Consider the following 15,963-nt stretch of genomic DNA (forward strand, 5'->3'; position numbering starts at 1 on the left):
TTTATTTATGTTTACCGGTGAAGGGCAAAAAAAACCAATAGTAAAATGACATCCAACAAAACAGACTACATGTATTTTCCTATCAACCGTCAATTACTGCAGGTGAGTCCAAGTTTGAGGTGTTTATATTTCTCTTTAGTTCACCTGCGCATCTTGCCTTACCTGGGTTCTGTGTGACATTCCAGGAAATGCGAGTTGCAGTGAAGGGAAATAGACAAGTACCTTTGTCATATTTGCACTTTATCGCCTTTCAACATTTAACCCCTTTTTGCACCGAGAGGCAGCTATAGCCGCCCTAAAAATTGAGATCTTCAGCCCGCTTTTCAGCTATTGTTCTCGGCCCACGCTCGAGCGAACACGGTGAAAGAAGGCAGACCCTGGCTCTTGTGTATATGGTAATTGGTCTTTGTGTGTAGCCCAAAAATGAAAAAAATGATTTTGCATCATAATCACCAGCTTCACAATAGTCCCAACTTTGAAAAGAGGCAACGGGAAAGTGGAAGCTTGAGTAGAGCCCCATGCCACTGAACAATCAGCCTTTTCACCGTGTAATTCAAAGCAAGCAGAGCACGCTGGGCCACAAACTGAGAATCTGCGGTTTGGCAGCTGGCCTTCGTGGCCAAGTGAGGCTGGAATTCTTGGAGTCGGCTTTCGGAAAGAAATTCCTCCCGAGAAGGGGTTAACAACTGTGTATCAGGGAAGTATCGTACATGTACACCGACGCTAGCCAGTGTCAGAAATGTTCCTGCACAAAGTCCATAACACTTTAAGCCTTATACCATGTCATGGTCTCTCTAGCCTAGAATATAAGAGAATTTGTGCACATGGGAGGGTTCGTGTACACTGAACAGAGTGCATGGAATGTTTCGTATTAAAGACTGGTTACATACCAGACAAGGCCAATGCTAGGTCAAACTCATCCCTGAGGATCTGAAGGACTTTGCAAACTCCTTCCTCACCCTGGAAAAAAAAAAGACTGTAAATCCTTCTACAGTTTGTGATAAATTGCTCCACATCCGAATCACTTCATTTTTCACTGCCCCTGACATGTCACTGTAGTGCTGCAAGAATCATAATGGCCTGAAGTGTGAGACAGCTCTGCACACTACTTATACACAGACCACATCACAAACAGCAGGAGGATCCTTCGTGCCACTCATTCTTGAAATCTCTGACTGCTGTGAATGTCTCTCATTTGCAATTTTTGCATGATCATTTTCAAGGAAGTATGACAAGATACTGAGCACTGTCAAAGTGCCTTTGTGTGGTATCATTTGAAGGAACTGAAATCAAATTTTAGTGTACTTGTGGTAATGTTGGAGAGTGCTTGTTGCGAACAAAGCTTTCAGAGCGCTAAGACTTTGACAAACTGCTTCCAACATTGTCCAACCGCAGTGTTAAGAAAGCTCAGGTGTGCCTAATTAGACAGTTAGTGAAAAGCAGCAATCTAGGCACTCCTTCATAAAAAGGAGGAACAGGGAGCCGGAGTTTAAAACCCACACCCTGTACACTAAAATCCAAACCAAAGTCATGCATACAAATAGATAACTAACAGACAGACAAACACACCTTATAGGTCAAGCCCCACCACGCAGGTCGGCCAATGAACACTGCCCTGGCACCCAGGGCAAGTGCTTTCAGGACATCGGTACCCTGGCGAATACCGCCATCCAAATACAACTCCACATTGGAACCACGAGTTGCCGCCAACACCTCCGGCAGAACATCAATCTGTACGGATTACATGAGAAATAAGGTTGGCATAGTGGTCCTTTTCTCACCTTCACATGTGGGTTGGGTCAGTCCCTGATTTTACCCAGAATAGTCATCTGGGGTTTTCCTCCCCCGGCTTAAACTGCAACTGCTCCTCGCCACGGCTCCTCTCTACAAGTTTCTTAGGCTTAATGTGAGTTAAAGTGCCTGGGGGCTTCTTGAGAAATCCTTTTATTCACTACAGGAAATACATGATAATGTTGGCAGTTTAAGACAGAAATACAAGAAGTGCATGTTAAATAGAGGGAAAAGGACTGAATGAAATAAAAACAAAACAAGGAACTTCATGCAAACTTGGTACATGTATAAGCAGCCACTGTTAGGTTGGATATTTGTGACTTACAGTTGCTGGCACGCCATCTAACTGTCTTCCACCGTGATTTGAAACAATGATTCCATCTACTCCGTTAGCCACTGCTTCAAGAGCACCCTCCCCTAACAAACAATAAATCCTGTTAAACAAATTCATTCATTAAAGTTACGAAACACATCTTACCAGTTCCATAAAAGTGGAATACTTTAATTTTTGCGGTAAGGCTCCACATTTACAGATACATGCATTTGAAACCAACTCCTATAATTTTTACAGAAATGAAATCCCAGGGCTAGGCAGAATCAAGTAATTGACTGAGCCTGCTTCCAGGGAGTGTCTGTTACTCCAAAATTGTTGAGAACAAAAAGTTCTGCTTCAAGTTAATGGCACAAACAGATTCCTTGTCTATAAAGTGCCATGTTATCATGCTGCATGCAACTGGTATCAACTGACTTTCACTTGATAGCATGCATGATTTGCAGAGCCACATTTTCAGTTTACAAGTTCCAAGAATTGGACCAAATAAATTAACATACCTGTGAGGATTCCCTTGACAATAACTGGTAATTTTGTCAGAGACCGTAGCCACTGTATATCAGCCCATGTAACGGAAGGAGAGATTTCAGATGAGTTGTAGGATGCTAGATATCCTGTACTTCGCTGAGAGTTGAAGGAAGCTCCCTCAAAGTTGGGGAAGCTGCTCAGAAATTCAAAGTCATATCCTGACATCTTAGGTCTTCCTAAAAAATGCTGTAAATGTACTTTGAACCCCCCCCAAAAAAAACCCAAAAGTTGAAAATGTAATCTCTGAATGGACAATTTTCCATGGACATTATTCTAACTCTATCTGAAAAATTTATCAAAATCTCATCCCAACTTTGCAGCATTTTGCTGGGATTAGCTATCCACTTCAACTTACCATGGATCGACATGCAGTCTTAATGCCTTTTTTTATACTGGGTTTTGCCATGAACTCTTGATTTTGTTTAAAAGTGTGGCTTTGGTCAAGTGTGACCAAATGCTAGATCGTAAAAGACTTGAGCTGCTACAGAGACATTATGGATGGCCAGATAGAATTTCTCACATCTTGATTTTTGTCCACATGCCTGTTCTGGTAACTTCTAATGGGGCCAGCTCATTTACCTCGGAGAGGCAATTATTCCACTAAGCAGTACACACCTAACTTTTGGGTTGAAGCCTCCATGTCTCTCTTCGCTCAGTTTCTTAGCAGCATAGGGATAGTCTACTGTGACAACTAAGGCCTTGTATCCTGCGCTCTCGGCCCTTTGTACGAGTTGCTCTGTGCGTTTGCGGTCAGTTAAGATGTACAACTGGAACCAGAGATGAGCCCCAGGTGCTGCCATTGCCACCTCTTCAATGCTGCTGGTAGCATAGGTGCTGAGGATCATTATGGTTCCCATAGCTGTTGCAGCTTGTTGGGAATACAAGACAGGGTGCACATGTATGAACTCAGGGGTTGATATATTCCCTGGACCAGTGGACTTCAGCCGGTGATTTTGACAGTGGTCTCACAGCATCAATACCAGTACAAAGTGGGGCAGTCTAGTGTGTTTATAACAATAATCTACGAATCATTCCAAAAGTTTCATTCAAAATGATTAAGCTTAATAAGCCAGCTCGTAATTCTCCCTCAGAAAATGAAGCGCATTCTTCAGCAGACTCTTTGTTTCCCAATGACCTATTTTTTGGGAAATACCACACTTGGCTCCTTGATAAGTGAGCAGGCACAGTGTGTGTCACACCTTTTGCTGCCCTAGTTTGTCTGTATTGTAAAATTTGTTCCAGTCCAGTAATTTTTACAAGCTACTTGCCCTGTGATCAAATTTGTTTGTTCCCAATATTCAACTCCTATGTAGTCTGTGGTTCAATTTGTCGAGAGCCCAGGAAGGAGGGAGGGGTATTTCATCAAGTTTGGTCCATTATTTTAATTTTTTTTTCCTTGTCCAATTCCTGATTGAAAGACTAAATGGATGGATGGGGCATAGCTTTTCAGCTGAGAGAAGAAATATTATCCAATTTTGTACCCATAAGCAATATTTCACACACATGGACTGGCACTATGCTCACTAGTGCACGTCTTTTACCACTAGGGACTATGACTGACCGGAAGAGGGTTCAGCTAGGACCTCCAGGACCCTCTTCTAGTCACTCACAGGTTCCTCAAACTACTGTAGGAAAACAATTCCTTCAGGGTTTTAAGTGTTTTAATTCTGTATTTTTAACTAAAAAGCAATTCAAAAATTTAAGAATCACTTCATGGAGCTTTCCGTGGTACGGTTTTTGACTGAGTTATCGTAATCCATGGCCGCATATGCCTGTCACTTTTTGTTTTGAGCCTCAGTAACCTTTACTTTAACGAGTCAAAAACTGCAAAGACTAATGACTGCCCGGGAAACTATTCTCTAGAATTCATGCCTGTGCGATGTTTTCGTGCGTATCCAATACAAGTTGACGCGGAGTTCATGTACTAACCTACATGAATATCAGTGAACCACACAGGACTGTATTTCAACCAACCACGACAAGAACCAACAAGAGGTGTGTTAGAATACCTCACAGCCAATATGGGTGAAGTGATTGTCTGACAGGTCATCACAAACAATGGGTGATCATAAACATTAACACTGGTGAATCCCCTGCACCTGCAGAATAAAGAAAATCATGTCTACCACATTCTGGAGGCTAAGTCACATAAGCCCCACGGGCTATCTCACAATACCTTTGGCCGTTGCCAGTTCCCCATCACTGCAGGCCAATTTATGCAAGGCAGAAGGGGCAATGCCGATGGGGAATTGGACCCGGTGGCCGAGCATGGTTACTGATAGGTCCCTCTTTGAGACATCCCTCAGGACCCGTGGACGAATACGGTATCTGAATGAGGGGAAAAAGCTTGCAAAATCAGACACTTTGCAACAAACTGCACTTCATGAAAAAGTCTTCCCTTAAATAAAGCAAGGAATCAGCTCTAATTATACTGTACAACTACATGTATTAAAAAACGGAAGTTATTTTTACCTTGAAAAACAAAACAAACTATTTGAAAATAGTGCCTCCAATAAAGACTACATTTTACATTTGCTCCTAAGAATGGTTATCCTTTTCTTTAGGAAAAATTATTAACCTGCTCACAAAATGAGAGGCCAGAATGAAGCCTTTCAAAGCAAAAAGGTTCCTGCAAGGCGAAAAATACATGTACCTCCAAAGCAGTTCCTACTCCTGCATCCTGGCAAATATTAACTTCAAGCAACTACAAAATTGATGACTATCCATTGTATGAGGAGCACTGGTCTCCTCTGGGCAAAGGAGTGATACCGATGGGGGCTGTTTGGATGGAATGCCCTCCACATTACATTGCACAGAAGTTGGCACAAGAAACACAACCCAGAAATTTATTGGAGAAAAAAAGAGATTTCAACAGCACAAAAGGGTCTTTACTGGATCTTTTTTACTGCTGGGGACAAAAAGACTAATACCGGTATTCAACCATTCTGGAAATTTCACTGCAGCCACTGCTGCTATTGGAGGAAAGTAGTCTATCATTTTCTAAAGTCAGCACATAGAGTGCAGTACATGTATGCAGTCAATTACAAACTCCTTGTAAAAAAATAAATTCTGAATAGGATGAGCATTTCGGGTTTCGGTCTGTGGGTAGAAATCTGAGTACTTTGAACAGGTGCAAGAAAATACTCACGTGCCTCTACATACATATCTAAAGGCACTTTGAAACGTTTGCAGCCAGAAAACTTGCTCACTATGGAGGAATATGTGTGTTTCACAAACGTAAGACTCTAAATGAGGAAACAAAATGGTTGCAAGGAACTGGATAAATGGACTCCCACAATTCTAGATTTCAAACAAAAACAGCAAAAAAGAATTTCTCAAGAATTCTGACGGCAAGTTACTACTTCAAACTGAACCAAAAATAAGAGTAAATATGAAAAGCCCAAACCATCAGGACTAAAACTAAAAACCAATAACTGAAACCAACACAAGTGTGAACTTTGAAACCATGGAGTTTTAGGTTATAACCTCGACTGAAAATTTACCTAACTAAAGAAATAACTTACTAAACAATTCTCTTTTACTAAGAAAGTAGGAGAATGTGATTAAAAAGATTCCACACAATCTTATAGGCCGCATTAGGGCTCTTCTGAAACCCCCTCAACTCCCATGACCCCCTTGACCCATCCAACACTCAAGCCCTTCGACCACATTGAGGGGCAAAATGTTTAGTTTGCACTTTCTCATAGTCAGAACCGTTTGAAGGGCTTGAATGCAAGTTGAGGTGGTCAAGGGGGCCATAGGACATTAGCCTCTTTTGAAGCATGGTAGACACATGTAGGCACTATTTGAAGTGGGTATTGGAGTTAACACAAAAGATTTTACCCAAACCAAATAGCACCTTCCAATTGTTTTCACCATACCTCAGATAGACTGATGGGTTTTAGTACAGCTTATCTCGTTCGGTACACAAATCCTGACTTGTCAGGATAGACTTTAGATTTTGGGAAGCAGGAACACAAAGCCATATTCTGAGCTGAACAAGTGGAAGTCATAAAGTAAGCCTAGAAACTCAAAACTATCGTGCATGGTTAAACACATGAGGTTCAAATGTAGGCCTGCTACAGGCTTAAAACTCCACAATATATATTCAACAAAGTATCATTGAAGATTTGAAATAGGAATGAAAACAGGCATTAACAAATTTACAACGAGGTCAGTCAACTTTCAAGACAATCTTCAAAAAGTTGTAAAAAGTTTTCAAAAGGACAGTCCAGAAGGAGAAACACAAACCAAAAAGGAGTTTATGCAGCAGACAGAACATCACTGACTTCCTAGCAGACATAACAAGAAGGATACACTTATTGCAAAGTAGCTTCATACGACCGTTTCAAGATAGTGTGTCTCCAAGAGTTTACAACACATTGGCCAATCACAGGGTGCAAAATCTGTCAACCCAATGCGCGTTTGGAAAAGCTTGACAGATTCCATGTGTTATAATTGGCTAATGCATTGTAAACTCTTGGAGGTGCACTTTAGTGAATCGCCAGTATTGTGTAATAAAATAAATGGGGTTTGACCAGGGACTTTTTACAATTTATACAGTGTAGTATAAGTTGGTACCCAGAATTAGAAACCATTACTGCAGTGATGCAATGCTTACGGATGGGTGATATTCCTGTTACATGGAAAATGTACATACATCTTCAACGAACAAAGTGCTGTGAACTGCCAAATGCACGCGTGCGTCAAGCTTGACAGCGTGTGTGTGACTGCAGTGGCATCTCCTCAAATTTGTCTACAGTTGGGACTTAAGAAAACAAGTGGGGGTCTAACAAGAAAGGGAAGGGGGTATCTAACTAAAACTACGTAGTTTTCCAGATGGAAGAAGCACAAGAGAAATCTAAGCACAATTTGAACATTCACTTGATTGAAAACAAACAGTGAAAATCCTCCCCCCCCAAAAAAAAAACCAATTTGATACATACCTCTTAAAAGCCCTGCAGTTGTCCTTCAGGGTGTCCTGATCATCAGAGCCATCATGGACGTGGTCAAAGACGCTGCCTGGCAGATTGTCCATGGCATACTTCTCAAAGTCCTCTACTTTTAACATGATGTACTTGAACGTTGGCACTGCATGTAAGGCGGATCAAGTTCCTGAAAGAGGAAACAACAGCAATTACCATATTCATGATATTGTCAACTAGTTGCATTGTGGGAAATGCTGTTTTTAACACCCAACGGATGCACAGTGCCCAAGATGAATTGCTTTGGGAAAGAGTTACATATGCATGTAGGATTACGGAGAACACCAATTTTCCCTGTCAACGGCCGTGGGAAAGCAATATGTCCTAAAAAGTGAAATTTAACAAGGAAAATTCCAAAGTTGCACTGCAGAAAATCTGCAGCACGTATTTTCTATAACTGTCAGCTGTGTGACAGCTTGACCGATCACAACACAGCTCCTATCTTTTCCTTTTGTTTTCCTGACCCCATCCAAATGAAAGCTGAGCTGTGATTGGCACTGGAATGGAAACAAACAATGATGAAAAAGCGAAATGAAAAACAGTGATCAAACCAGTATGTGAAGTCTACTGAATCTGTGTTGTGTTCTTGTTGACCAATGAGACTATCATTAAACAATAATTCCCAGGTTGAAAACTTGGGAACTCCTGCAGGCACATTATTCCACAGCACGAATGGTAAATTTACCCCTTTGCTAAAAGTTAAAACCCCGAACTGACGTCACACCCATAATTGATGTACCCGTTTACATTTACTCCACACTAAAAATCAAGTTTTCAACGCTGTTTGAATTTGTAAAAACTGTACATGTTAATGTACAGGGTAACAGGACGTATTAACACTAGTTCATGGATTAAGAAATTTACTAGCCAGGGCCAGCCTGGCGTTCTTCCTGTATTGATCAGATTACCCCGTATCTCTGTAACCATAGTGAGCTGAATGTAAGACCATTAGCATGTGCCCACCCTCTCTCGTTTAGTGTCAGAGAATTAAGACTATTCAGACCGATGCTCGCCTCCAGAGTACACTTAGTTTTGCTTATTGTTCAGGGTCATATACACAGGAACGCCAACAAGCTTTTGTGATGGAAACTTGACGTCTGATGGATTATTTGTTAGTCAATGATCTCATGTAATCAAATATGCAGTAGCCTTTTTTAAGCAGTGAAAATTTGTTTATTTCTTGTCTTCCTGTAAAACAAATCAATCATTCTTGTAACTGGGGTTTTCACAAGAATGTGAAACACATAGTTACATGTATGAAGCCAGGCAAGTCAGTGTTGAATTAAAGGCATTCTGATTCTGATGATTCATTAGCTTAGAAAAGTTTTTTATGCCAGACTTACGAACTTAAAAATCTGGTTTGCTGTGATTTTATTCTATCAAAGCAATTTATTGAGTAACTGAAACTCCAGTTGATATTTGAATAGTGTATACATATCCAGCAAGAAATGAGACCGAGGGATAAAAAAAATAAAAAAATTGAACCCTAACATGTCCAATTGGCCCTGGATGTCTGAAAAGAATTCCTCAGATTCCAATGAAACAATGACCAACACAAAGCTGGGGGGTCTCTCTGCCTCATATCATTCTGAGTGTAGAATTTAGTTAGGGTTTAGTGGTGTCGATAAAAATCAGTTCAAGTCAAAGATCGATACTGGCTTCTAATGACGATGTTGCATAAAATGGCTCAATATCAGTTTTGAAAACTCTTCAACTTTTGGCTTTATCATGTGTATCATTACTAACGTCCATTGCAAATGTATATGTGGGGTATATCTCCAAGAAACCCTAAACAAGAAAAATTTTCAACGGTTTATGTTGCTCTCAATGTTGGCAACACGCGGTGCGGCATCTCCTTGTAAATACAGCATGCACAAGTATCGACCACTGGCTACGGCTATCCACCGCCGCCTCTATAGATCGCAATTCGAAGCCGTAGTCGCAGGAGAGGACCGGATTATGGCTACCCATGTCATGCATGCACGTCGACGGGGCCGGGTAGGCCTAAGCTGCGCTGTCAGTGCACGACACTGCGTTCGGCGTTTTCAACTGCCTGCCTTGCTATTGCCGCACTCATTTTAATTAAGTACGGCATGGCATGCAACAGCACGACGTTTAGTCTTTCTTTATTACAAAATGTACTTACATGTACTTGGGTGTAGGCCTAGTTCTGCGTTCAGTAGTTTTACGGCCAAAAGTTATCAACACCGTATCCGTTCGTCTACTGTTTGAGATGTCGGAACACCTTATCTTTTAAGAACCACGCACGCGCGCGTACGCACGTGAGACTTTGAGTAGTTCATCTACCCCATCCAGTATTTAGTACAGTACACGTACATAAATACTAGTACAATGTACATGTACGTACGTGCAGGCAGCGGTCCATGAGGGCACCAGTATCACAAGAGGTCCATCTTCTGTGTGACGTCACACAAGTGGTATCATGGTCCACCCAAAGATCGTATAGCGCCGCGGCGCTATACGATCTTCGGTCCAGTGGTCCAGCCCACAAAACGGGCTGACGTACGTGGAGCCTATGGTGATGGTAGTACATGTATTGTACATATGTCAGCTAGTCTGTCCACACCCCCTCGAACTGATAGCCCTTGGAACTCTTTTCGCATGGTGTAAAGCTCGCATTCTCGAGGTCAGCATGACAATCACTACGAACATTTAACGCGCGGCAAGGGGACAATTAGCTGGAGTGTTCTGACAGCTGTTTGAACAGTTACTCGGACAGTGGCCTGATCCCGAAATTAGGGGAAACTTCATGGGTTGTTCCTATCCAAAAAGTGAAAAATCCTGGTGAATTGAATGGTTTTAGACCAGTGGCTCTGACTTCAAGCGTAATGAAATGTTTTGAGAAGATTTTGTTGAATCGTCTGTTGGAACAATCTAGTATGCACTAAGATCCCATGCAGTTTGTGTATCGAGAAAGCGGGAGTTGAGGACGCCGTCTTGTACTCGCACAGGGCTCTTTCACACTTAGACAACGTTAAAACCTACGTAAGCTCAACACTCATTAATTTCTCTAGCGCATTCAACACACTAGTTCCACTTTTACTGGTTCAGAAATTGGTGAACATAAATGTACACCCACAAAAACTGATGGTGATCCAGGATTTTCTCTTGCATAGGCCACAAAGGGTGAAAGTGTGTAATACCTTCTCAGATGTTCGTATAATTAGAATTGGTGTCACACAGGGATGCGTTCTGTCACCCGTCCTGTTTTCATTATATACTAGTGAATGTGTTAGCACAGACGACCAATGTTCAATTATTAAATATGCTGACGACACAGTGATTTCAGGTTATCTGTCGGAGGAAACAAATGCAGAACGTTACTTTTCAGTCGTTGATAAGTTGGTAGAATGGTGCGACACACATTTTTGCAGTTAAATGTCATGAAAAGAAATGATTATGGACTTTAGGGAAAATAAAGGAAATGAACATACACCACTGACCATTCATGGAAGTGTAGTTGAGCAGGTTTTAGAAATTTAGTTTTGTTTGGCCTGCCATACCTTGGACATACCATGCATTCTTATTATTCTCTTTCTTTGTTCTTCCTGAGTCCTGACTGGCATTTCACTATAAATTGTTCCTCTAAACCAATACATGCCCTTTAGGTCACCTACCGAGTGTGGTCGATTCGTTGACTGTTTTCCCTGATCCGTTATTTTTTCACGTCAAAAAGTTTTCTCAGATATGGTTTATCCCACCCCCCCCGCCACATGTCTGTTCTCTTTTGTTTCCGATTTATACTTTTAATTTTTTTTCAGGCTTGCCTGTTGCTGACCAATGTCACACCTGTGTCATGTATGGCCACTAGGCCAGATTCAAGCCGTCCAACCGTTTCCAATCTCGTCCAAGAGTCAGCCCCACACTCTGTTCCTACGGTCATAGATGCCCCTCCCACTGGCACTCACCAGCTGCCCAATCAACTCTCCTCGCTCCATCGGGGAACGCCTACTCCTCAGTCTGTCAGCCCTTCACGAAGGCCACTCCGTCTCCAGGATCAGACACTAAGTCAACGTAGGGTATCTATCTGTGATAATTTTCCCGATGTTCTCAAGGTACCTGCTTGCCTAACCGATTCAATATTCGAGCCGTTACAGTCCGATGAATTACCGGTTAAAGGGAGACTGAAACAATATGTTCAGTTTTGGAGTGAAATAGGTGCTTCCAATTTGGTACTTTCTATTATCCAGAATGGGTATATCATTCCGTTCACCGTTGACCCGCCCCCGATATTTTTTCGAAATGACAAGTCCGCATTGCGTGAGGCTGATTTTGTTTCTTATGGAATTCCATATCTGCCGTCGCCCGTCGTCCGTCGCATTTTGCTTTTTGTTGTGTCCCAATTCTGCCATTTACCAGTTCCAAACATGCCATTTTCCGTCGTGCGTCGCGCGTCGCCCGTCGTGCGTCGCCCGTCGTCCGTCGTGCGTCGCCCATCAAATGGGTTGCATAGAACCTGCAAAAGCCGGGGTTTAACAAATGACAATGTGATGATTCTATTCACTTCTAAGGATCTTTTCCCAATAAGGCAAGTACAAATCCCACCTGCAGTACTAGTCCCATAATTAATGCCAATAATGCTAGACTACCCCTGCCCCTTGACAAGAAAATGTCGCCTTTCTGAGAAGTCGACCAAGTGTTTTTTTGGGGAAAACATTTTCAGCAAAAATGTTCAGGCCAACTTATCCACAGTCTAATGCTAATTTGCATACTGAAGTCGGTGGAGATACGCGAGCAACTGTTAACCCTGAAAAGTCATTTGTTCTGGGCAGAGATATCTGATAAATTGAGTGATAGGATGGAGATGAACAAGGTTAACAAGGTTTCCAGAACAAGGTCAACAATCTTGGTCTCAACATGTCAGGGCACAGAGCTAAATTCAAAGTTCTGTTACCAGGCGATAGCAACACATGATGGTGAACGGCCAGTCTGGCGACAGTGTGAAAGATTTCCTGTATCCTGGATGGACTCTCTCCAACATTGAGTTGGTCTCACTCCATCATCTTCACAAGCTCTCGGACAAAACACTGAGTATACAGTGTCATAAATATACGTCAGTGCAGGGGCAAAACGTGTTATTAAACATAAACATATATATATCCCAGACACAAACTACAAAGTGTAATACTATGCAGTACCCGCTGATACATCTGACTCAGAACGACCTGCCGACTCTCGCAAGCTCGGTGGTCCAGTAGTTAAGATGTCTGCACCGGTAGGTCGTGAGTTTGAGTACCACCCGAGTAAGCTTGTTATTTTTTTTCGCAAGCTCTCGGACAAACATCTGACTGCATTTGAAAGCACCTGCTTCCATGCCAATAGAGGACATCGGAAGCTGCAAAGACAGACCCCATCGGACCTGAAATTAATTCAGCAAGTGATTCAAGATACCTTGCCGTACAACAAAAACAAACTGATCAAAGAACTTTTAGTGATGGAGTTGATATCCACTATATAGAAAAGATTGCAACAAACACACTTTTAAAATGAAATTACAAAATCAGTGGATTGTTCGCAATTCTACGAATTGGTCGTCTTGAAATTCTTCAGACTGTGTCAATGGACAACTTTATCCTTCGACAACACATTATATCAATGGTGGTAATTCCTTGATTCTTTCGATGAGTTTTGGGAGGGAGTGGCAAAAATTGGAAAACTTTCCACCTTCTTGGCCCGTAAATTTCTTTTTCAAAGTTTATCCCATTTTCAAATGAAATAAATTTCATCCTTGGAAACAATTTCCAATGATTCAAAAAGGGGACCCAGACAAGCCCTTTTTTCAAAGGATTTTTCTACCTGCACAGGGAAGCATAATGTTAACCATGCCAAGTTAAATCTGTTCAAAATTGAAGATTGTCTTACAATATAACAACGAAACCCCACACAGCTTGAGTTTTTGGTTCAGTTTCAGTGGCGTGAATCCGTGCGGGCGAGCAGGAGGAGACATTAGATTGGGGGAGGACAAAATCATCACACTGCGGCAGGGAGCGGATAGCTGGAAATCAATTCAAGTAACAACGTTTCTATATTTCATTAATTTTATCGCTTATTGCTTTTTGTGTGTTGACAGTGCCAAAAAATAACACCCCTAACATCCATTGGACAAAGATTATGGCGAGGGGCTGGCTTGTTCTTGCCTAAGATCTCTACTACGAAATTCTTGTTGACTTCCAAAGTTAAATTCTAACCTTGCTAAAGCGGTATTGAAACTTTCCATTAAGCTGACTGATGAGACGTCTGAATTACTGGACGGGGTACTTTTGAGAGGGATAAAACGACCTAGAGAAGACTAAGTGTCATCATTGTCGCTGCTGGTGTCAGAAACCGAGCTGTTCGAACTTGACCCTTCAAGAAATTCCTCGAGGGTCTGTAGATTCTGTGCCATTTGGATCATAGTCTCCTCCGCGTGCTTGACGTCGAAGTCCTCACCAGCAGTCTCATTCTGACCCTCGCGGCCTTCCGAAATGGGTGTCATGGCATCTGAGGCTGCCTCTAGTGCTCTGGCGAACGACAGTGCCAGCGATCCGTGGTCGACTGATCGCCTGCGGATTACTCGGGACCTGGCGGCGCCGGGACTTATCGATGCACGACCCGAGTAGCCGCTGGGAGTCAAGGACGAACGCCGTTGAATAGCTGGGAACTGAACAGACGGTCTTCTTGGTGTGACCAGACCGTGATCTGTTCTCGGTGAACAGAGTTCATCATCTGGAGTAGTTGCCAGCTCACTTTTATCAGTACTATCGAGTGGTGATCCCTCATCATCGTCTTCGTCGCTACTGACGACGACATGAAGTACAGGGAAGACATTCATGTGCACGTGCTCCCCTCCTGTACCTTCCAGCTTGATCATGCCAGTCAGGTAGTCAGTCGTCACGATGGAGTGCCGGCGTGTCTCCGTCTGCACTTGGGTGGTATCTTTCTCCTCTGCCTCTGTACACCTCTGCATAAGGAGCGGGAAGAGGTCACGGTAACCCAGCGCACCCCCACTGGCGATGGTGCTGAAGGGCTTGTCGGCCCAGTCGTCGATATCAACTGGGTACTCGATGGGGAGAATCGGTAGTCCACCGTCTGTTGGGTCCATGCAGGTGCACCTTGGGGCAAGTGGGCGACGAAGAGCCTTAAAAGTAGACGTCTCGTCCCTAAATACGGATTGAGCGGCTGCTCTACGACAAAACTGGCACGATTGCTTCACCTCTGGGCCTTCATCTTGGCTCTCCCCCTCTGTGGATGCTCGGAGCGGTTTCTCCTCCTCGGTGCGTCGACGTTGTGCCGATGGGAATTCCTCTCTCTCTGCCGCTTCTTTTCTTCGCCTCTCCGCTCGATGTTGGATGTAATCGAGTTCCGTGAAGTGCCTGGAATCAAAGTATCCTTCATTTGGCGTGTTACGTCCGGATTGAGGTGGATGCTGCACCGCTCTATTCATGATGTTCAGAATCTTACATCTGCTGCAGGTTTATTTAGATTATTTAACCACTATATCTAATTACTCAGTCCATCAAGACAACGCACCAGCGATGCATGTATAAGTGAGTTTACGTAAGTTAATCAGTTGCCATGGCCAGCGCGGTTTCCAGGATGTCAGCTTTTGTCTTTGTGACGACGGTGAATAAAAGCGCGCCTTGTATTCTGTTGCGTCGCATCTATGCACCAAACAATACTCGCGATACAAAAGATCATTTGTTTGTACCGAGAGTTCACCTGTTTCACAGAGCGTCGAACAGCAGTGTAAACTAGTCATTTTGAGGAGATACATTTGTTAATCATCAGGGTAACAAGTGTTAGGGGGTGAAAGAACTAGCCGTGGCCTGAATCTGTGTACGGACAGCAAAATCTGAACAGACCCCCGTTAAAACAATCCCTAAGCGCATTGGCTACAAGGGCGGTCAGTGTCCGAGTCACTCCCATCCGACGAGATATTTGCTTCCACGCACCATCTTCCCTCAAGTTGCAGACATGCTGTGACCAGGGGTGGGACCAGAGCTTTAAATGCATGGAATATATAGGTATGCTGTAATTTTGACACCATAATTCGACAATGGGCGAACACACAGTCGCCATAAGAGGTTTTTCACATGACGTAACACTACGGGCAAAGACATTTCGGGAAGTGTACTATATCTGTGGAGGCGCGTGCATTTTCGATCTTTGTTTCTACCAAAAATAGCATAGTGCCGCTGGGCGGCGCTCTACTATCTTTGGTTTCTAATGGCAATTTTATGAACGCCGGAATGTTGAGAGACTTCGAAGGTGCGCACGTTACCTCGTAGATCTGTCAAAGATAGTGTATCGAATGTGACGTCACGTGCA

The 15,963-nt window shown here is 42.9% G+C and overlaps 2 protein-coding genes across 4 annotated transcripts in view; both read right to left on the reverse strand.

The window, feature by feature from the left end:
* LOC147800580 (2-Hydroxyacid oxidase 1-like) overlaps positions 1–10,253 on the reverse strand; it is a 12,784-nt gene extending 2,531 nt beyond the window's left edge. Inside the window, exons 1-8 of one of the 3 annotated variants that reach the window (XM_087136537.1) lie at positions 10,004–10,253; positions 7,597–7,765; positions 4,827–4,978; positions 3,266–3,518; positions 2,623–2,783; positions 2,117–2,208; positions 1,570–1,731; positions 891–960 (exon numbers count right to left, since the gene is read on the reverse strand). In XM_087136537.1, coding sequence (XP_086992663.1) covers positions 891–960; positions 1,570–1,731; positions 2,117–2,208; positions 2,623–2,783; positions 3,266–3,518; positions 4,827–4,978; positions 7,597–7,721 — 1,015 coding nt within the window. In that variant the 5' untranslated portion in view covers positions 7,722–7,765; positions 10,004–10,253. The other 2 variants (XM_087136539.1, XM_087136530.1) reach the window with 2 other exon arrangements.
* A 2,528-nt stretch (positions 10,254–12,781) lies between these two features.
* On the reverse strand, positions 12,782–15,248 carry LOC147800581 (uncharacterized). The gene has a single exon (XM_087136523.1). The coding sequence runs from the start codon at positions 15,077–15,079 to the stop codon at positions 13,946–13,948; it is 1,134 nt and encodes a 377-aa protein (XP_086992649.1). The 5' UTR covers positions 15,080–15,248; the 3' UTR covers positions 12,782–13,945.
* Positions 15,249–15,963: the final 715 nt, after the last annotated feature.

This window comes from Acanthaster planci, linkage group LG01 (assembly GCF_054643075.1).
Source record: "Acanthaster planci isolate LZ-2023a linkage group LG01, COTS_SCS, whole genome shotgun sequence".
NCBI classification, from domain to species: domain Eukaryota; kingdom Metazoa; phylum Echinodermata; class Asteroidea; order Valvatida; family Acanthasteridae; genus Acanthaster; species Acanthaster planci.